This window comes from Myotis yumanensis, unplaced genomic scaffold (assembly GCF_028538775.1).
Source record: "Myotis yumanensis isolate MYYU_CA2020_CCGP unplaced genomic scaffold, mMyoYum1.0.hap1 SCAF_12, whole genome shotgun sequence".
Lineage (NCBI taxonomy): Eukaryota > Metazoa > Chordata > Mammalia > Chiroptera > Vespertilionidae > Myotis > Myotis yumanensis.
The window spans coordinates 3,284,939-3,308,064 of NW_027223763.1; the positions used below are offsets into that span (position 1 = coordinate 3,284,939).

At 48.7% G+C, this 23,126-nt stretch overlaps 1 protein-coding gene across 3 annotated transcripts in view; it reads left to right on the forward strand.

The window, feature by feature from the left end:
- Window positions 1-364: 364 nt before the first annotated feature.
- The window catches only part of RAPGEF1 (Rap guanine nucleotide exchange factor 1), an 87,965-nt gene continuing 65,203 nt past the window's right edge, over window positions 365-23,126 (forward strand). For all 3 annotated transcript variants that reach the window (XM_070430403.1, XM_070430404.1, XM_070430405.1), the window contains exon 1: window positions 365-416. In XM_070430403.1, coding sequence (XP_070286504.1) covers window positions 380-416 — 37 coding nt within the window. In that variant the 5' untranslated portion in view covers window positions 365-379. The remainder of the gene's footprint in view (window positions 417-23,126) is intronic.

The window sequence follows — 23,126 nt, forward strand, 5'->3', positions numbered from 1 at the left end:
TGGTATCCACTTCTCAGGCAGCACTCCAGAGGTTGCTGCGCTCCTGCCGACTGGCTCATCGCCTTCTAGCTGTGTCCTGGTCTCTGCATCAGATTCATAATATCCCGTCCCTCAAAGCACCCTTGCAAGAGTTAAATGAGATCATTCGTGTAGAGGGGTCATAGCTTTAACATACAGTGAGCACTCAGTGATTAACTCGTATCGTGCATCCCAGCTAGCAGTGTGATTTCATTAACTGTTTCCTTCTCTCAGTTGACGGGAACACATCCAGATGATCTCAGAGGTGTCTTTGCAGACTGTGAATCAGTGGCCAGCGGCTGTGGCCACTGCCGCTCATATCTGCGTGCTCCCCAGGTGTTCAGGACCTGCAGAAGGCATCATGCTGTTGAGCACCATGGTCACGGGGGCTTTTTACGGTGAATTTCTTTGAAAATGGTTATTACAGGATCAGACATAATTGAACTGTTCCTAGTTAGCGAAAATAATAAACGAACCAGGACAATCCATTTTCCCATTCCGAGTACAATGGCGTTGAATGTTATTTTCCCCCGTAATTCCATAGTGGTGAGAGCATGGCCTCTGGAGCCTGGCTGGCCATGGTTGAATCCCTGCTCCTCTGGGTTCTAGTTGGCTCGTCTTGCCAGTTACTTAACTTCTGGGCCTTAGTTTCTCATCTGCATATAGTACCTCAGAGGATGGCATAAAGTGATTAAAACAGTGCCTGGCACGAAGTAAGTGTTTATTATTGTTGTTATTCCTAGGTTAAATACAGAGAAACTGCATTTTATTTTAGTTGTAAAAATGTTACATTAAAGAAAAGTTTGAAAATACGGACAAAATGCAAAGAAGAAAATGCATGTTGAGTGTCTGAATCTAAAGAACTTAAAACAGAGTGAGCAGAAGTATTAGTTGTGAGTGTTCACCGTCTCCAGAGCATTGCACATGTATGCATGTTTCATGTCGCTATGTCATGTGCAAATCGTTTCTTTGATTTCATGCCTCCGTGTGGTCTTCATAGCTACTGTGAGGGCTGTGACAGCCCATCATGCTGGTGTTCCATAACGTGTTAAATCACCCACCTGCTGCTGGATATTGGAACTATTTCCCCTATTTGCTGTTGTAGGGAAGGCAACAACGTGTAGCTTTATTCGCAGCCCCGGCTTCGTCTGGAAGATCATCCAGAAAGACGTCTGGTCTAATTAGCATGTTGCGCTTTTATTATTATAGATGTTTGTGATTCCACTGGATGATTCCTTAGGACAAGTTCCCAGGACATTTTCATGAGTGATGGTTAAACATATCAGTTAGCCACAACCACATCAGCGTTGAGTATTACCATTTTGAAATTGTTTCTCTTGTAAAACTTAAACTGTATTTGTTAATTCTATAGTGGTGAGTTACTTGATGCATGGTGCTCAGAGAAAGGGAATAGGAAGTTCAAAAGCCATTATCAGTGCTAGGAATCTATTTTTGTTTCAGAATTCCGCCCCCCCCCCCCCCCCCCCCACACACACACACAGTCCTTTGCATTGGACTTGGCTCAGTCTCAATCTCATTCAAGTGCTGTGTTTCATAGGAAAGAGCCATGAGACTTTACTTGAGGATACCATTTACCATCACAACTTTTGTCTTCTGCCTCCCAGGGAGCAATGATTATTAAGCACTTTAATTTTCTCACATGAAGGGGACAGAGTGAGCCCAGACGTGTTATTAGCACTGTTAGTGTGATGCTTACGTTAGGCAGTGTGACTAATGACCCAATGTGACTAATGACTCCACTCTTCTTCTTCGCCACTTCTCTTGAGGGCTGATTCCTTACCATTTTCCACAGCTTCTTGTACATGATGGGGCACCAACTCAGTTGTTATTAAAATAGATATCCTGCTATTAAACAGCTTAAGAGGGTGGTTTAAATAGACAACTGCAGAGCATCAGGGGTGTTAGAATAAATGTCATGAACAAAGACGATGTCTGCGCCTTTTCATTGGTGAGATTCAAGGCCATGTTTGGAAGTGACCATAAATAGGGTTCGGGGTAAGAGAGGTGTTCAAAGCGAAGGTTATGTGACATGCTGATGGAATCATAGTCTTGAGCTAGAAAGGCACGGTAAACAGGTTCTAAAACGATTCCTTAGTTTTACCAATGAAGAAAGTGAGGCTTAGAGAAGTAAAGCAACTTGTCTGAAGTCCTGCTGCTCGTCTGTGGCATGGCGTCTCCGGTGGCAGGACAGTAAAATAACAGTGATTAATAAGGTGGTAACATGGCCCTGGGCCGGTGGCTCAGTTGGTTGAGCATCGTCCCATGCACCAAAAGGTCACCGGTTTGATTCCTGGTCAGGGCACATACTCAGGTTGCGGGTTCCATCCCTAATTGGGGTGCATGCAGGAGATAACCGATTGATGTTTCTCTTTCATATCAGTGTTTTTCTCTCTCTCCCCCCTTCTCCTCTCTCTCTCAAATAAATAACATTTTTAAAATAAGGTATGTAATGTTAATACAAAACATACAGCATATTGTATATGTCATGATTATATATTTTATAGGTATATCGTTGCATTATAGAATATAACATGTTTAGTATGATATATTTTAGATATAGCTATCATATACACAGTATATAATGACACAATAATATATGTAATAGTTATACAAAACTAATAGATTGGTCTATAATACTGCCATTTGATGAAAGTTCACTGTATGCCAGGCGTGATGCTAAGAGATCTGTACCTTGAGGGCTTCCATAGTCGGTGTTTTTGTTAAGTGAAAGATCAGCTGTAGGAAATGGAAACCATAAATGTGAAGGAATTTTTCTCATGAGAAGTGTGGGGTGTTGTTTTGGGTGTGGGTAAGAAAGGGGAAGGAAACGTCACTTTGTCATCAGATATTTCCAAATTTAGAACAATATCTGTGCCTTACCATTGGCTTTAGGATATGCTTTACCCTGGGAACATGCATAAAACACATTTCCATGTTTGGCTCTTGCTTTTCCAGCTGCATAGAGGGTGTCACCATTGTTTAAGATAGTAACAATGGCCAGTGGTCACTTTATAATTACCTTTTGGCGATTGCTTTTAGGGCACTTGATTTCGGAAGTCACTTCTAAAATACCCAGATGACTGTTTCTGGGGACCTTGTGGGCCACAGTTGAGGAATTTGCCCCAGGATGGTTCATCTGTGTTGAGTGGGTGAACTTCTTAAAGGGCCAAACAGTGAATACTGTAGGCTTTGCAGGGCCAAGAGGAAAAATGAAGATTATCATGTAGGTACTTGTATAACCAGCTAAAATGAAACCACTTAAAAATGTGAAAACCGTTCTTTGCTTGCCAGGCTATAAACAAGCAGCCTGCACAAACTCCCAGGGGCTGGAGGTATTCAGGCCGTGGGCAGAGGTTTGCCAACCCCTGCGTTACCAGGTCTTCTTAGTTCAGGTGCTCTCTGCTCAGGTGCTCAGGTGCTCAATAATCGTCATTATTGCCCTGGAACTCAGAAGCAAGTTATTCATCAGCTACCAAAAATATCTTCAAATTTTCAGGCCAGAGGAGGACTTAAATATCATCGTCCAGCTGCCTCCTTTTTATAATTGGGATTGCTTAGCGGAGCCTTCTGCTTTCTAGTCTATCGCATGCCCATTTGGGTCTTTGTCTATAAGCATAGTTCTTATCAGTACATGATGAGAAAACGGATGATGAGAGGCTTGAAGAACCTGGTGCTATTGAATGTAGAGGCCTTTACCATTAAATGGGACACTACTAAAAAACTCTATAGTCATTCATTTATTGATAGATGGGTGCTCATTCATTCAAGAAATATTTGTTGAAATCGCCTATGTTAGGCACTGTTCTAGGCATGGGGGACACCTAATGAAAAATGAAGGCATCATACCCTCCTGAGTTCACTGTGTGTATATAAAACAGGTAAATATAAAGTCTGTTGGGTGACAGGCTTCATATAGAGAAGAAGGCGGGGAAGGGGATAGGCGGTCCCAGGCTGGGGGACGAGGGGGGGGGGGGGGGGGCCGGCCCAGCGGTGAGGAGTTGGAGGAGAGTGCTGCAGCTGTCTGAGCAAGAGCACGCTAGGAAGACTGGCTGGGTTGAGGGCCTGTGGTGGGAGCTCCCACTTGTAGGAAGATCACGAGGCCAGTGTGGCTGGAGTGGAGTAGACTCGGGGGGACAGATAAGAAATGAGGTCAGGGATGCCCGGCCGGAGTGGCTCAGTGGTTGAGCGTTGCTCTATGAACCAGGAGGGTTGCCTGGGTTGTGGGCTTGATCCCATAGTGTGGGGCGTGCAGGAGGCAGCCCGTCAATGATTCTCTCTCATCATTGATGTTTCTATCTCTCTCTCCCTCTCCCTTCCTCTCTGAAATCAATAAAAAATATGTATATTTTAAAAGAGTATATTTAAAAAAAGAAAAAGGTCAGGGAGTAGCAGGTCGTGTAGAACCCTGCAGGTAACTGTCAGGAGTTTGAAGGGAGAGTCCTGGGGTTTGCTGAAGGGTGGCGTGTGGGGTGTGAGAGAAGAAGAGAGGGTCAGGAATGACTGATGTTCTGGCCTGAGCGGCTGCTGCTATAACAAGCAGGGTGCCAGTGGAGCAGCGTCGGGGAAGATGAGGAGCCGTGTTTGGTACAGACTGGTTTTGTGGTGTCTAGTAGAGATCTGGAAGGAGGCGGCCGGTAGGCAGTCAGACATAAGAATCGGGCGTTCAGAGAAGAGAAGTCAGGTTTTTTGAGTCTTTGACACGTGAGGCTGGACGAGATTATGAAGGAAGTGAGAGAACAGGGCACTCCCGCATGAGGAGGTGGAGATGTGAGCGACCCTCCCATAAGGTAGGAGGAAAAGCAGGAGACTGGTGCCCTAGGAGCCAAGTGCAGAAAGCTAGGAGCAGGAGGGAGCGAAGGTGACAAATGATGCTGACTTGAGCCAAGTCACATGAGGACTGAGACTTGACCATAGGATTTAGTCACATGGTGGTCACCGGGAACCTTGACAAGAAGGCCCAGTGCTGTGTTGGGGGGAGGGGGTTTAAAAGAGAATGGGCAGAGAGCACTGGGACAGTGAGCATAACGATTCTTTGAGGAGCTTTGCTGCAAGAGGGAGCAAAGACAGAAAGGTGGTTGTTAAAGGTAGTGGGGTCAGGGAAGGCTTTTTAAAAGGGAGGAATAATGGCGTGATTGGATGCTAATGGGAATGATGCAGTAGAAAAGGAAACGTTGATGGCTGGGGGAATTACCAGACAAGAGAAAAGTGGTAACTACAATAGCTGCTTGTCATTGAGTAGCTCTAGCAGTCAGTGAGTGCTAACAAATCACCCCAGTGTTTAGTGACTTAGAACAACAGCTATTTAGTTCATGCTTCTGTGGTGGCAGTTTATGCTGGGGTCCATCGTGTCTGTGCTCAGCTGCTGGAAGGGCTCATCTCTGTGTCAGCAGTGTACCCGGGACTCTGACCTCTGTGATCTGACAGCCCAGCCCTTGAGTTTGGTGCAAGAGCTCCGTGTTTCTCTGCCCCCATCCTTACGGTGTCAGAACCTGTTGGCAGCAGGACTTGAGCAGCTGCTCCCATTAGCTCCTTAGGAAAGCAGCGGGAGAGATGGTCAGTGTGGGTGCTGATGTCACAGTCTCAGAAAAGACGATACCTGGTTGGCAAGCAGAGACTATCATGAAGGTATTTTTTAAAGCTGTCTGTATAGAGGGCGCAGATAAGTGAGTGATCCAGGTAAATCAAGCATTACTTTGCTCTAAGGTGCCCAGGAGCCTGGCCTTCCTTGAAGTCCCTGGCTCAGGATCGCAGCGAGCTGGGAGGGAAGGATTCTCTGACCGCTTGGACAAGGGTTGTAGGAGAAAAGAGCAGTCAAGGATGACTCCAAGGTTTTGGCCTGCTTATCTAACTATCTGGATGGAGTCGCCATCAGCTCCGATGGGGACGACTGGAGTGGCAGATCGAGAGTTCAGTTCCAAGAGCCTGTTATGTTCTCGTGGAAATGCCAGTGGACAGTAGGAGAGGTTAATTTATTACACCCATGGACCTAGGGTCTTCAACTTCATTCTCTCCTATAACCCTTCTTAGTTGAGAAAGGCAGAAACCAGATCAGCCCCCAGGTGAACACCTATTTACGCTCATATAAATATATGAAAGATCAGAGCTGTGATGGGAGGGGTTAAGCAGAAGGAGCGAGCATATTCTAGACTGTCTGGTGGCGACTTCACTTTGACTTTAGGACTGATTTGGCACTCTCTGTGTCGATGCCTGGTTGTGTAGTGGAGTTGCATTTTATGTGGGCGCAGGGGTTGGGTTTGAATAAAAGTAGACGGCAGCAGTTGTGTATGCTCAGAATTAACCTTGAAAATCCTTATTGGAGACCAGCAAAGTCCCTTCTCCTTCCAGCATTGAACAGAATGCTGTTTCTTACAGCAGCGTCTGCCAGCCACCCAAGGTCAGTTCCACTCGGCTCCTTGTGTTCTTACATCAAGTTTTATTTGAACCCAGTCATGCCCATCCTGTACATACCAGCTTTGCTGCTTCCCCACTAAAGGGCAGGGCTGAGCAGTTTAACAGAGTGGACCCACAGAGCTGCAAGTATTGACTCTCTTCCCGTTAAAGAAAAAGCTCGCTGACCCTGCTTAGGGGAAGCATAGGAACTAGCTGTATATTTAGGCACGTGTTGTAAAAAGAAAACTGTTATCTATAAACAGTAGAACCTTGTTAGTGAAGCGAGACATTCACACCACGGAGGCATGAAAGAACTGAGGAGGTGGCATCTCACCCCTCCTGCCTCCTTTCACCTGGGCCATCTGCTCATGAAGGGACAGGGACAACGGTTTGCCTAAAATAGCCTTCCTCCCTCTCCCTTCCTCCTCCCCTCTGTCTGCTCTGCTCTTCCCTGTCCCTGACCGAATCCAGCGGGTTCATGAAGTCTGGCATGTGCTCTTACTTCCGTCTTCGGCTGATGACTTGGCATGCGGACAGTGCTTTTCACCACCTGAAAGCCAAATGATGTCGTAGTGACTTCAGCAGAGAAAAATGGTAAGAACAACATCTGACACGCATTTGAGCATCTTGAACCCAAAACACCATCTTGCCGCTCTCCACGCCGCGCTGACATTGTAACTGGTGATGCGGTCTCAGGAAACCACTGTCCGAATGTTCAGTCAGTATTGTTCACCAGGATGTCCAGGGAGTTTCCTTTTATTTGCACTGACTGTAAATTTGGTTTGATTTGATGGTTGTACAGGAGCTATGAGCATGTGGCAGGCAGACTGTCGGGTGGCCTGGCTGCTGTCTCCTGGTGTTCACACCTTTGTCTAGTCCTTGAGTGTGGCTAGGCCCTTGACTCACTCACTGCTAATCAGAACAGGGCGTAGGGGGTGGGCTCTCTCAGCCCTGCTTGGGAGTTGTTATGTGAAACTGTCCCGCTAGCTTGGGAGAAGTAAGAGGCTCCCCATGTCAAGCGGCCATGAGCAGCCTCCAGCCTCCAGTCAGCAACATGCCAGGGCCCTTCACCTCATAGCTGCAAGGATATGAATTCTGCCAACAGCGAGGGCGCTTGGCCACGGGCCTCCCCTGGTCAAGCCTCCACATGCGACCTCAGTCCTGCCAACACCTTGGTGCAGCCTTGGGGCAGCTCCGTGGAGCTGAGCCTGGACCCTGACCCACAGGGATTCCAAAAGAGTAAATGTGCAGCTTTTGTTACCCAGGAGTAGAAGACTATTACAAAGCATGGGGAGGACACACCAGTTTTCATTGGTTCACTGGAGGCCCGGTGCACGGATTCGTGCACGAGTGGGGTCCCTCAGCCTGGCCTGTGGGGATTGGGCTGTGCACCGGGCCTCTAGTATGCATATACAATCTTTGGTTAATCTCTTCCCGCCCTCCTCCTCCCCCCTTCCCTCTGAGATTCATCAGTCTATTCCATGTTTCCATGCCTGTGATTTCCACTCCTGCGTTGAGCATCTGCCTCCTGGTGGTCATTGTGCATTATAGCTACCGGCCGGTCGGCTGGTTGGCTGGTCGCTTAGGCTTTTATATATATAGGTAGTTACCGTTATAAAGTCCATGCTACCCTGGGAATCTGCAGGAGGGTTTTTGCCCACAGCCTTTAGCCTGGCTGGCGTGGCTCAGTTGGTTGAGCATCATCCCATGAACCAGAAGGTCAGGGTTCGATTTCCCGTCAGGGCACATGCCTGCGTTGTGGATCCCCAATGGGGGTGTGCAGGAGGCAGCTGATTGATTCTCATCATCAATGTTTCTATATATCTCTCCCTCTTTTTCCCTCTCTCTGAAATCAATTTAAAAAGCATGAAAAAAATTGACCTTAAATTGTCAGTTCACTTGACAAGAGTGGAATAGGACTGGTAGTTTAGATAAAAACATGTGTCAGTGTTAAGTTTAATGAAGTTGATACTGTTCTGCGGTGATGTCAACAGTCCTCCTGTTCTTAGGAACTGCTCACTAAGTGCTCAAGGGAACATGCTGTCACGTATGAAGCCTAGGCTCCAGCGGCTCAGGAAATGTACATGCAGCACCCAGATGCAGCCGTGTGTGTGTGTGTGTGTGTGTGTGTGTGTGTGTGTGTGTGTGGTATCCCCCGCTTCACAAAGGTCACTCGGAGGAGGTCCAGAGGCCTTTCCTCGGAGGGTGGAGGCTCGAGCTTGGGCTGCTGCTTTGCATGCCCTGCGCTTACCCCCTGGACAGAGGGGCTGCTGGTCATGTCGCTAGTGTCTGATGTGGTTACTGTGTAAAAAAGCTTAATTCTCAGGTAAATACATGTTCTCTCATTTATTACTCGCAGCAGCCCTTTGTGGTGGGTGCTGTTGTTTTCTCCATTTTGCTAACGAGATGTTGAATTAATTATCCAAGTTTTCAGAACCAGATCGTGGTGGAGCCGGCTTGACCGCAGGTGACCCACAGTCCTGTCCCTGCTTGGTTACCGTGGAGCTGCAGCCCAAGAAAACATCCCACCTAGTTCCCTTCGTTCCAACTGACCCCCCTGGAGCCTGGTTTCTTCGGAGATTGGCTTCTAGAGCAGCGGTTCTCAACCTGTGGGTCGCGACCCCTTTGGGGTCACCACAACATGAGGAACTGTGTTAAAGGGTCGCGGCATTAGGAAGGTTGAGAACCACTGTTCTAGAGGCTTCATGATCCACACTTCCTGTATGGCCCGCATGCCCATCCTGTCAGGAGTGCCCATCGTGGCGGGGCCACAGTGTGGTGGTGATGGCGCTCTTGTTCACCACAGGCCGCCAGTGCTGCAGCGCCTGACTTTTTGGTCTGTCTGTGCCCGCTGCCCTGTTCTGTCTCGCTACTGCCCTAGACCTTAGCCAGTTCTCATAAACAGCTGGGGGAATGGTGAAACCAGGCCTCCAGCTCCCTGGGTAACCTGGAGCTCTTTGAGGCCCGATTCTCTGAGGGGGAAGTGGGCTGCCTGGTTCTTCCCCTCCCTCAATGTGGAGGCTGGCCTCCAGGCATTTCTTCTGCACCCTAAGTCCCTGCTAGTACCAGGAATGCTGACAGTCCCCACGGGCACGGACGTGTGTCAGACCTTAGTCATCAGTACTTTACCACATTGAATTTAGACTTAGAACTCGATGTTGACGTGACCGACATCTCATTTCTGCCAAAAATGGGTGGGGGAAAACCGTATTTCCATTAAGTTCTTTTTTTAGAAAATATATTTTTATTGATTTCAGAGAGGAAGGGAGGAGAGAGAAATAGAAACATCATGATAAGAGAGAATCATTGATTGGCTGCCTCCTGCACACCCCCTACTAGGGATCGAGCCCACAACCCAGGCATGTGCCGTTGACCAAAATCAAACCTGGGACCCTTCAGTCCCCAGGTTGACACTCTATCAACTGAGCCAAACCAGCTAGGGATCCATTAAGTTTTTTAAGGGTTCTTTCTGTGTTACGTTGGAGCTCCTGAAAACAACACACTAGGCTATACTAATAGCTTAGGTTCCCTAAGAAGTGCCTTCACTGATACAGATATTAAGTGGTTATTTGAAGAATGTTGTAGAGCTTGTAAAACTAAAACTGAAACCCAATTCACAGTGTCACTTTACATCCTTCTTGGAATTCCTTCTGAAATGTTGTACTGGGAGAAGTTTCCCTTTTCTGTGGAGTTCATACATCTTCTTTGGATGGTCAGAATTAACCCATCCTGTATACCTTTTCCCTTTGCTACCAGGAAACTTAGAACCGAATGACGATCGCTAAGTTGCAATAAATCTTGTGTTCCAAGCTTCTGATCCTATTCTCTTCTAAGCCGTCGTCTTTGTTGCGTTTTAGTGTTGCCTAAACAAACATCTACCGTGAAGAGAAGGTTTGCTGTGAAACTTTACACATCAGTTCTGTGGTTTGCCTTGACCCTGCCTCTGAGTAGAAGCAGCAGTGAGTGTGTGAGATGCGTTACTAGGTGTGTGTTTTAACTAATGTGGACAAGAGCTTGTTGACCTGTGCCCTGGTGTGAACTCTGAATTCTGCTTCTACTCACCGGGTCAAGTCCCATGATGTAATTTTGATTGAGGAGAATTTGTTCTGACCTGGAGTGACTCTGGGATTGGTGCGGGCCCACTCGAGTGTTAACGACAAGCCCTGTGGCAGATGGGTCGCTTGTTTGCCTTCTGGCCGCTTGCTTTTGCTTTTCGTTTGCCCTCCCCTTCCCTTGACAGAGGGGAGAGGAGGCCAGCTCTTGGCAGATGCTGTTCGCAGGACCCTTAGGTAGGGGAGGAAGCTAATTTTAGTTCTGTTTTTAATGTTATGGTAGTTTGGTTACATTTTTTCCTCTGAGGGTAGGGCATTTTAGCTTTTGTTTTTGCTTCTGCATTTCCTGTGTATACCTCCTGAAGCAAAATGGACTGCTAAAAATGTCACTTGGTGTTTACTTTGTGCCTGGAATAACATTCAAGACTTGTGAGCACCAAGTCACTAAAATAGTTTTAGGAGGAAAGAAAAGTTGTCTGTTACTTTTTTACATTTTCAGTTGATGTTCTGTGCCTACTTTAGTTGGGGAGACATTAACTATTCCTTTCATCAGTGAATACAGTAACATTTTATTTGCTGGCACCTTGTACCTTTGCTTGTATGCAGAATACTTCACTTCTCAAAGCACAGTCAATTTTGGAGGAATATCCTGGTTAAAGAGGAAAGTTGCTGGCAAACACAGGTGTGCTGCTGCTGCTGCTCCAGTAAACACCAGCGAGCAGCTGTGTGCACATCCGTGTGATCAGAGCTTGCACACATGTGCCTGTCACAGTGCAGTAAACACCAGCGAGCAGCTGTGTGCACATTGTGTGATGAGAGCTTGCACACGTATGCCTGTCACAGTGCAGTAAACACCAGCGAGCAGCTGTGTGCACATCCGTGTGATCAGAGCTTGCACACATGTGCCTATCAAAGTGGACTTGGGCTTGTTCCCTAGTGACCCCAGTGCCTTGCACACAGCAAGCACTTTGTAAATATTTGTGGGATAAATGAAGTCTGTATATTAAGTCCTCACTTAATGTCATAGATAGGTTCTGTGAACCAACGTATAACAAACCAGTTGTACCACAGGCTAACAGAAGTCAACAAGAGTTAAATTCCTGTGGCATCTCATCAGCATTAGAAGAATCTGCTGTATCCTGTTGTCTATAAATTGGCAAACTGCTATGGTGACCACACGCCCCAGTTTCTTTCTAGGACAACCTTGGGACAGAATAAGAGGACCGGGGCGGGTTCGGGTACTCTTTAGTTACTCCTGCAAAAGTGTCCTGAACTAGTGGTCCATTTGTGACCGGACAACATCTGCACCCATCAAAGGAAGTGGTTTGTTTGAAGCCAAGTAAAGTCCTCTCTTTATTTCCACTTGCATCCCTGAATCTTTCCACTGCCTTGGAGATGTTAGCACAGCTCTCAGGCTTCTTCTGCTGTGGTGGGGACACTGCCTGCAGGGGAGGCGGCCCCTGCGCAGGGCCTTTCCATGCGGTGTGGGAGGTGCACAGGTCGGTGGGAAGAGCACTCTTGATAGACCCCTGGAGTTGCAGCTCTTTCACTCAGCCTTTTCTTTCCTCTGAGTGAGAGGGAGGAATCCCTGTGGGCAGCCAGGCTTGGAGCAGAAGCTGCTCTGATTGGGCAGAAAGAGGTTATTGTAGGCATTTCCTGCTCACACTTTTCTCTTTGACTTCCCATCCATTCGATAAGGAAGACACTTGGATGGCATGATTAAGAGAGTGAGCTTGTAGCCCAAACGAGCAGCTGAGTTCAGGCTCTTTCCCAATTGCTGTGTGACTTTGGACCTAGTTATTTCTCTGAGCTTTAGTTTCTTCATCGGTAAAATAGCCATTAAAGTAATGTCTGCCTGGCAGGGCTGGCATAGTAAGTGCTTAATAAATTAGGGGCCGTTTGAAGGAGACTGTGAGGTGGAATAGGTTGGGTTATAGGTAATCCTTGACTAACACTGTCTTAAGTTCCTTTTTATTCTCACTTCCTGTGCTCTCTGCACATGGGGATTTTGCCTTGTGGTGGTTTCTGTAAGACAGGGTTGGAGGGATCATTTTTTGTCTGAACATCAAGACCACCAGTATGTTGGTAATGAATCTCTGGTGAAAGGAACCCTGCTGGGCACCGTGTTTAGATTTCTGATGGACTCTCACAGCAGGTGACGAGAGCACGAGAACCTGTGCTACATCCCCCAGTGGAAATGCACTGCCCAGCACCCTCAGGAGCTGTCGGCCCCTGGCCCAGGAGCACCCACCTCCCGGCCTGGCCTCGGTGGTACTACTTGCTCTTGCCACTCCCTCAGGCTACTATACTGACCTCTGTCTGGTCTCCTGATTCACCACGACCCTCCTGGCCCAGGCCTTCCCAGCATGCTCTTCCCTCTGCCAGGAACACCTTCCCTCAGTCCACACCCCAACGCCCTCTAGGAGGAAAACGAAAATCTGGCCATTGGCAGTCAACCTTTGAGGCTTCTGTTGAAACCAGTTTCCTGCAGGGTTAAGTGCAGTCTCCCACCTTGAAAGATGACATTAAAGCACACTCCTTCTCTGCTCCCTCCCCTCCCTCCTCACTACCCACTCCACCAGCATTTCCTGCACCTCCCTCGGAAATTACAAATTACTCGGGCTTGCACTCTGGTCTCAGCCCGCCTTTGGGGAGAGCCATACCAAGGCTCAAGCACTCAGCACCCTCCCCAGATTTGGTTAAGAATCTTCTGGCCAACGCCCCACTTCCGCAGCTGTCGCCGCATCGCCCTTGTGATGGGTGCTCCGGGTCTTTCTCAGCCCAGCCACCGAGTATTGGGCTAGAAAAGTGCTGTGTGCCATGACAACTCGGACAGTCAGCCTTCTCTGCCCGCGTCCGCTTTCTCTGGAGAGGACTGAAGGGATGGGTGGGGTCTCCTTTGGCACCTTCAGCCTGGAGCCTCGTGGAGACATTTACATTTACCACCGGGACACCATCAAGCAGTTACTACTTCTCTGAGCTCCTGCCATGCCCAGGCCAGCAGGGTACATCAGGGCCACATGCCATGTGTGGCTACAGGCCTAGGAGGGGGACCTCATGCAGGAGAACAGGTTATTCCTTGACCAGGTGTGGAGCTCTAGATTTCCTCATACCTGGGGAGAGGCCCACAGTGGGGACCGCTCATACTTTGGGGAGCTGGCCTGGGCCTACCCCACCAAGCCCATGGCTGTGCTAACTCGGCCTGTTCTGGGCACAGCATTTACAAACCCGGCTCCCGATCAGGAGGGCTTATCCCAAGGAATGTCCTGGCCTGAGATGAAAACTTCCCCTGCTAACAGTCACCTGCCTGTCACTTTGTGTGCAGTGGGCTCTGCTGGGCTTGCACTCAGTCCCTCCCCAGCTTCCTAACAGATGTGCTGCTTTCCCCAGTCTCTGTCTGAGTGTGCTGCAGTCACCTGGGGGACTAGTTAAAGCCAGTTCCAGGTCCCTCCCTTGGGGACCCTGATCACTTGGTCCGTGTCGGTGGGGAATGAATGGCATGCTGACCAGCTCCAGTCATGTCGACTCTGCTGTCTACTGCACAGCCCTCCCCTTCTCGCCACTGCCACTTAGGGAAGGAGTAACACAGTTTTGGGTCATGAAATTATTACAGTGGGTTAAAAAGTGAAATCAGCCCTAGTTGGTTTGGCTCAGTGGATAGAGCGTCAGCCTGTGGACTGAAGGATCCCAGGTTCGATTCCAGTCAAGGGCACATGCCCAAGTTCTGGGCTCGATCCCCAGTGTGGGGCATGCAGGAGGCAGCTAAGCAATGATTCTCTCTCATCATTGATGTTTCTATCTCTCTCTCCCTCTCCCTTCCTCTCTGAAATCAATAAAAATATATATTAAAAAGTGAAATTGAATTTGAATCTTTTAGATTTTTTTATATACTTTGTGTACTTGATTTTAATAGAAATCCATGTCTTATTTGGTTTGTGGTCAAAAAACATTTGAAAGAACACGTAATAAACACTATGTGTTAGCTCGTGAAAAAAAACCCAAAAAACATTTGAAAGCCAGCAATAGCCTCTGCCCTTAGAAATGACCCTCCTGTTGGTGCGTGATCCTGAGTTTCAGAGCAGGGCAGGCTGCCCTCCCAGTGCCTAGTGACTGTGGGTAAACGCTAGGCCTGCAGCAGCTCCTCCTTGTGTAGTGAGGGAGAAGGGTCTTCAGCAGTTCAAGTTGGTTGTAATCAAAATAAGTTTCATGAAATAGGATTTAGCCTTATCACCTGCAGGGCCTTCTGCTGTTTTCTGTTCTGTTTCATGTTTAACCCACAGAATTGATTTGGGGACCTGCTAATGGGTTGTGACTTGCAGTAACTGTTAGCAGGAGAAGTAGACACACATCTGCCCACCAGTGCCGGCTCGGTCAGGTCTCTCTCTCAGGGCTGCCTTTTCTCACCCAGCTCAACCCCATCCCTCTGCATTGTCCACAGAGGATCCTGCAAGGTTGGCTCAGCTCACAGCTCCAGGACTTCCTTCATGAGCTTTTCCTGGACCTCTCAGGAAGTAAACCCTTTATTTCTCCGCATTTGACTCGCTCTGTGGTGTGTTGGAGCCCTGGGTGTATGGCTTTCCTTCCTTGGTAGCTTATAAACCACTTGAGGGCAGAGCCTGCAGTCCTGTTCAGCCATGGACCTTCTGCGGATCCAGATGCCCAGCGTCAGGCTAGTGGAAAAGCTCAGCCAAATTGCGCTCAATGTGTGGGCGGCCCGGGGCCTGCGTTCAGTGTTTAACATTGTTTCAATAGGAAAGTGCCTTCTGATGCCAGAGGCTGGCTGAAAGGACAGGCCTCCGCTTCTTTCTCTCCCGTGTGGCCTGTGCCAGGCCTTCCTCCCTGACATGCTGAGGTGGAGGCTTCACACAGACGGCAGGAAGGAGGCTGCCTCCTCGGGGCTGATGGTCCTTTATTTTTATTTATTTATTTTAATTGATTTCAGGGAGGAAGGGAGAGATAGAAACATCAACGAAGAGAGAGAATCATTGATCGGCTGCCTCCTGCAGACCCCCTACTGGGGATCGAACCTGCAACCCAGGCAAGTTCCCTGACCGGGAATCAAACCGGGACCCTTCAGTCCGCAGGCCGATGTTCTGTCCACTGAGCCAAACTGGCCGGGGTTGTTTGGTCCTTTCAAAAGAACTTCGATTCTAGACTTAAAGAATACCACTGCTGAGGGAGAGTAAGGGGAAATGAGATTCCTTCTCGAAAATTGCACATGTTTTCTGCTCTGAGGATTCTAGAGTAAAGCAACGGGGTTGCCTCTAAAGGCACTCCCTGGTGCGGGGTGGGTTACCTAGTTTTGAACAAGAAAGAGAATTTGGAGTTAGAGGAATGTTATTTGACTGAGTCCAAGGTCCAGGAGAGGGAATCTCGAGCCCTGGCCACTGAGAACTGGATGTTAAAAACATATAGGTCTTTTTGTTACAAATCACAGGCTGTTAAAGGTATAAATCCTCTGACTTCAGAAAACCTCCTCCTCCCAATGCTGTTAGCCGAACCTTGGCAACTTCAGCCATCACTGGAATATATATTCTTCTGCAGCTTGTGGATTTGGAGGCTGTTTAAAAAGTGAAATCAGCCCTAGCTGGTTTGGCTCAGTGGATAGAGCGTCAGCCTGTGGACTGAAGGATCCCAGGTTCGATTCCAGTCAAGGGCACATGCCCAAGTTGCGGGCTCGGTTCATTCATAATCCCACCTCTCAAGCTGAGAGCGCCAGTGTATAAACTTGGCCTCGCCCCTCGAAGGAGACTGCTGAGATTTCACCACTGACAGTATTTTTAGCCCAGGCGCTAGCGCAGCCAGGAGGGCTTTGATGTACTGTGCTGTGAGTGAGCCCCTGCTTGGACGTTTCCAGAAGGGGGTGATTCACTTTTACAAGCAGTCCTGGCCTGGAAGTCTTTTCTTCTGCTCTTGTGATGACTTGCTCCCCTGGTGATCAAAGTTGTGAACACATCTAATAAACGGCATATGTGCTAGGCTTCAGCTTCAAGAAGGGGGAGAGTAGCCTACGCTACGGAAGATGTGCCATCTGAGTCGGAAGCCAGGGGTGGGGACACAGCCCTTCTCTTCTGTTCCAGAGAAAACAGTGAGAATACGGCTGCCTCTCCTCCACCCTGCCCCAAGCCTGGGAGCCAGAACGGTGCCTTTGGAAAAGTGGTCAATTCAGAGCCCTCTGTGTCTTTAGAAATTTCCCAACCAGCCATTTGCTGCCTCTGCTGCCTCTCTGGCCCCATGTGAAACACCCAAAGCCTGGAGCTGTTCCTGTAAGCTCAGCTCTCCCTTCACCCTGGGGGGCAACCTGGGTTTCCATTCAAGGACCCTGGCACCCGTAGCCGTCCTCCTGAGCGGGGCTGTGAGATCTCTCGGGGCCTGTTTGCACCCCAGCACTCCTCACTCGGTCTCCCTACAAACCTGGGGGCTCCTTGGAGGGAGGAGCTGTGTCTCCTCTTTCTGAGCCCAGCCCTTTCAAATGCTTGGCATGGAAATATTTGTGGAATGAATGAATGAGAGACAGCAGACACCATATAGTTCCTCTCTGCACCGTTTCCCTGAGGTGCTAGGGAGGGGAAGGGACTGCAGGTGGCCCCTGTCCCTCCACTTTCTTCACTTGGCAGCGTCCCACGCCGCTGGGATTGTGGCTCCCAGCTCCTCTCCCTGGTGCTTGGGACATAAATAAATGGGTATGTGCTCACTGACAAATGAAAATGTTGTTTTTCCTCTGGAAGCCCAGAGGGTGGCCTGACGAATAATGAGTTCCCAGAGTCCCTGAGCGGGGCTGAGTGCAGCTGAGGCCACGGAGTCTCTCTGCAGCAGCGTCCACGCCACCAGTGCAGGTACGCCCATCACTGCAGCCTGGCCCCAAGTAAACCGCTGCCTGCCCCCAGCGCGGACCACTCTGCTGGTGACGTGATGCTAAAGAATATGGTTGTGGCCCTTGAGGAGCATTGGAATTCTAAACTGGCACCAGTCCTAACATACAAGTTCCTGAGGGAAGGAGGCTGCTCCAAACAACTCCACCTAAAGGACAAAGGTTAGGGCGGACTCGTTTCCTGCTGCGGCCAGGATCCTGAGATGTGATGTGCGTTGGCCCAGAATAAACTTTTCTATCCCTCCCCCGCCCTTCTGGTCTCCAGAAGTAAAACTCTGCAGACATCTCTGGCTTTAAGAATCTCTAGGTCAGTTCCAAACAGTAATGGAAAGAACGGCTTCCTGGGCAGAAGGCCTCCCTGGGGACAGGCTGGCTGACCTGGAGTGGCTCACGGCCGTGGTGGGGCCACTGCTGTCTTGTTGTGATGTGTGTGTGACATCACGTACGTGGGGTGTGGTGTGGTGTTAGGGCCCTGTGACTTGGTTTTCTCATCTGTCACCTGTTAATAAGAAACTTCCCTGCAGTGTTAGTGTAAGGGTCAGGGACAATATGTGGACTTCCCGCTGAGGGCCTGGCTTCTAGTGGGATATTTAAAAACAGGAGCTACTGATCTAGCCATTGAGCTGGGCTCCACAGGGAACGCAGCTCTCCATCCAGAGGAGGCCTTCCCTCTCCTCCTGGGGTATCCGTGTGTGATTATCTTTTAATCCTCAGCCCAGGAGATGTTTTTCATTGATTCTGGAGAGAGGGGAAAGGAGAGGGGGGAGAGACAAACATCAATGTGAGAGAGAAATATTGATCGGTGGCCTCCCACATGCACCCCAACTGGGGGATTGAAACCGCAACCTGGACAAGTGCCCTGACTAGGAATCGAACCCAAGATACTTAGGTGCACGGGAGGAGGCTCAACCAACTGAGCCACACGGGCCAGAGCTGTGTGTTATTTTACAATAGGAGGAAGTCTTGGGAAAACTCTGTGTGGGTTTATTCAGAGCCCTCTCTGAAAGTGGGGTGCTTCCCAGGAGACCACCCGCATGCTTTCTTCACATTTGTTTGCTGGAGGCTGAGGCTTCTGTTGAAACCCTATGAGATACTTCAGGTAGTGACTTCTCTTTTCTTTCTTATGTTGCTGAAAGTTGAGAGGCAGTTGCCCATCAGGTTCAGTTGGATCTAACAGCCCAGACAATGTCACCAAGAATTTAACTTCTCATCTCTGTTCTACTGTTTGTAGAATTGGGTTATACTTTTTTTTTTTTTAAATATATTTTATTGATTCTTTACAGAGAGGAAGGGAGAGAGATAGAGAGTCAGAAACATCGACGAGAGAGAAACATCGACCAGCTGCCTCCCGCACATCTCCTACTGGGGATATGCCCGCAACCCAGGTACATGCCCCTGACCGGAATCGAACCCGGGACCCTTCAGTCCGCAGGCCAACGCTCTATCCACCGAGCCAAACCGGTTTCGGCTATACTTTTTTTTTACTAAAGTATAACATGTAAAAAAGTGCTCAAATCAAGGAACCATCTCTATTTTTAAATTAGTGTGTTAAATAAAAATTGTCCACCCAAAGTGACAGCAGTTATCTCAGAAACACTTGTGTAGCCGCAGAGGGTATTTGTGGGATGTGAGGCACTGCGCTGAGTGACTGTGGAGTCCTTGATTACATTCTCCCAACAGCCCAGCGAGGTGAGGCTAGTTCTCCCCATTGTACAGGTGAGAAAGGTAAGGCCCCAGGAAGCACACTTGTTCGAGTCACACCATTGAGGTTTCACTTCCACCAGAACTGGGGGTGCAGTGAGCATTCACGGGCTGTCCTGGGCCATGTGTGGAGGTCAGCATTGCTCCTTGCTACATTTCACCACAGGAGGATAGGACGTCAGTGCCACCATGTGTGTCCATGGTCCCTGCCACCAAAAAAGATCCCTTTGGCCGAGACCGGTTTGGCTCAGTGGATAGAGCGTCGGCCTGCAGACTGAGGGGTCCCAGGTTCGATTCCAGTCAAGGGCATGTACCTGGGTTGCGGGCACGTCCCCAGTGGGAGATGTGCAGGAGGCAGCTGATCGATGTTTCTCTCTCATCGATGTTTCTAACTCTCTATCTCTCTCCCTTCCTCTCTGTAAAAAATCAATAAAATATATTTAAAAAAAAAAAAAAAGATCCCTTCGCTTGTTGGGAAGCGGTGCTTGTCAAAGTTTTTCTGCTGGAACACTGCTCTACTCTGCACCCCACCTCCAGCGCATGCCCAGTGTTGTCCCCTCGGTCCATCGCCCAGCATGTCCCTGTACCAGGTATTGGTTAGAGTGAGCGCCTGCAGCACCTGCATGTGGGACCTGGTCCTGGGCCTCAAGCCCAGCCTGAGGGTGAGCAGGCGCCCTCTTCTGTCACAGCCGTGCTGTCTGCCCTTTTGAGAAGAGGCTGAGCATTTCCAAGACCTCAGCAGCACACCCTGAAGCAGTAAGATCAGCCCAGCCCAAGGCGGGGTCTGAAGTCCCAGCCTCCCCAGCTGGGACCTGAGGGCCAGGCCTGGAGCTGCAGAGCGTGGGAAATGGCAGTCCCAGGGAGGTGTGCTGACGGGAAAGATAGGGCCAGAATTTGAAGACTCGGTATGAAAAAAACAAGTACAATTTCTCATTGTCAGTTTTTCTTCAGTTACATGTTGAAATGATAATATTGTGGATAAATTGGGTTAATTAAAAAATATTTTAAACTTACATTTGGCTCACGTTGTGTTTCTGTTGGATGTTACTGGCCCAGCGAGTCCACTGTCCTCTAGAGACTTAGCGGGGGAGGGGAAAGATAGGGTTTTCTCTTGTCTGTTCCTTGGAAGTAGCTTAGACAACAAGCGTTCTGTGACCCCAGGTAACCCAAACCGGAGCACCCCACCAGAGAAACTTCTTGATTGAGTTGTCTGTGACTCCTGTGTTAGCACTGCTTGGAGAGTCATAATAAACCATAAAGCATCCGTCTCCGTCGCTCTCAGCACTCTGTGGAGTGGTTGAATGTAGCCGTTGTCAGTCATTACAGAATCTCTTCGTTAATTCTCTGTGTTCACTAACAAGCACGTGTTTATTTTCACCATGCCAGTTATTGGGCTAAGTGCCAGCTTCCAAAATGAGTAAGAGTTGATTGTCATCAGGATCTCAAGGGACCCATGAATAGAACCCCTTTTCTGCTCTGAATTCTGAAAGTTGGGAAAAAAGACGAAAGATGAGAACCAAAATATTACCTTGGTAGCTGCTAAAGGCCTGCTTAAAGGATGAAATTTGCTCTAAGAGCCGGATTAGCTTCCTAATTCCCGAGTCCCAGGATTAGACTACATTGCCCATCCAGTCATAGCCATTCTGCACTGTCAGGCCTCCCCCTGAGGGGCCATCCGAGTGCAGGTTTCTTGTGGACGGGCTTACTCTCAAAGGTGGGTGGGGCTGTGGGTGGGGTTGAAAGTGCCACTTTTTCTCAGTGAGGATGGGTGCCACAGGAGGCTTCGAGCAGCAGGGCAACAGAACAGGACTGGCATTTTATAAGGTCACTCTGGGAGCTGGGTTGAGAAGACTGTAGGAAAGCAAGGAGCAGGTGCAATGCATTGTTCATTTCAGGGGGTAGGATTTTCTTCATCTGACTCGTGAAAATAATGTGGGCTCTTTTTTAGAAGAATTTTTTACCTTTGTGTCTAGCTTATTTCAACTTTTATTGTTGGATATGTCATGTATCAGAAAAGTCCTTATCACATCTCTCATAAGTGTGCAGCCTGCAGAATTTTCACAGATGGAACCACCAGTGTAACACAGTCCGATCAAGAAACGGACCATAGCTCACTCCCTATGTCCCCTGCCAGTTACCATCCACCCTCAAGCATAACCACTACCTTTTTTTTTTTTTTTAATTATCACCCGAGAATATTTTTCCATTGGTTTCTAGAGAGGGTAGAAGAGAGAAGGAAAGACAGAGAGAAATATTGATGTGAGAGAAACACATCGATTGGTTGCCTCCTGCACGTGCCCCGACCAGGGCCCGGGCTGGGGAGGAGCCTGTAACCGAGGTATGTGCCCGGGACCCTTTGTCTGCAGGCTGACGCTCTATCCACTGAGCCAAACTGGCTAGGGCACACCACTACCTTGACTCCTAAAATCAGAGGTGAATTTTGCCTGTTGTTGTACCTGTATAATTGGAATCATACAAAATATATTTTCTGTGTCTGGCTTCTTTCTGCATTTGTGAGAGTCATTCCTCTTAGATTATTCATTGTCCCGCTACACGGTATTCCACGATGTGTGAAGCTGCCACCTTTCCCCTCTCCTGGCCACAGGCGCCTGGGTGGTGCTGCTTCCACTATTCTGGCATGTGTCGTAGGATGAGCTCGCAGGGGCCCTTCTCCGGCTGTGTACCCAGCAGTGGCATCGCCAGCCTGGGGAGCGTATGTTCACTGTAGTCGGGACATCCTCCCCACCTCGGAGGGTGGAGAGTGCCCCTTGCTCTTCACCCTCGCCCACACTTAGTGCTTCCTTTTTTTAAAACTCCGTCCCAGTGTTCCTGTAGTGGTATCACTTTATGCTTTTAATTTATTATTTCCTGATGACAGATGGAATTAAGTACCTTGTCATCTGTTTATTAGCCACTTGGATATCATCTTTTCTGAAATGTCTATTCAATTCTGAATCTTTTAAATTCTTACCAATTAAGCAAGTAGAACATAGATGATGGCTCTTTCAGAGTGAGCTCAAATCCAAGGTGAAGCCTGGTGTCTTCTGTGGGTGGCAGGGCCCAGGGACTGGCCTCCTCCCAGCTCGCCACCTCCTTGGCCTCCACCCGAGCCTCACTCTTGGGCACAGTCCCGCTGGCCTGCATCCAGCTCACTGCAGCTGGGTGAGATCTTATCAGGTTTTAATGCTCGAACCTTTGACCTAACAATTCCATTTCTAGGAGACTGTCTCACTGTATGGGTGCCCAGGGCGGTCAGCATGAGGCGTGGGTCAGTGCAGCCTTGTTTGAAGAGCAGGCGAGAAACCGTCCATGGGGGCCTGGTGTGATGTGTGTGGTCTGCCTTTCAGCCGGCTCATTCAGCCCTCGCTGTGCTCCCATGGAGGCATGCCTGCAGCGTGTTGGTAAGGGGAAAAAATACTTCAGCTTTGCCATATGTGGAGTTAAGAGGATTTTCACTTTCTATGTTACGTATTTTTGTAGGGCTTGAATTTTTATAATGAGGTTGTTTTACATTTGTTGCTGAAAAAGAAAAGAAAAATACACGTAGTATTTCCATCAGCACCCACAGCGGAGCCATAGTTCTCAGGAGCCTTCCTGAGCAAATGGATAATAGGACAGATTTTCAGGTCAGGAGGAAGAGCCTTTGGTGTTGCAAAACTCCAGCTATTATTTTCCTTCTGTGTTAACATGAGTAGCTCTGTGTTGAGTAAGACGGGCCTTTTAATATGGAAGCTGTTGGGGGGAAATGAAACATCAGGTTGCTTTCCTTCTGCTAGGCTGGGAGTATTTTTAGCTTTTGCCTTATTAAGTGTTGGCAGAAGCCTGGCAATGTCATCAAATACCAATAGTGGCTGTTACTTATTGAGCATTTGCTCTATCAGGTCCTTGGCTAAGTGCTTTATATGCAGGACCACCTTAGGTCCCGAGGTTACGCTTGTTCTGTAGATGAGGAACCTTCGGCTCAGAAAGGCAAAAAGTGTGTCCAAGTACGTGGCTGAGCTCAGGTTAAAACACAGACTGCCCTACCCCAAAGCCTGCGTGCGCCTGCCATGCCCCTGACCCACTCAGCTCTC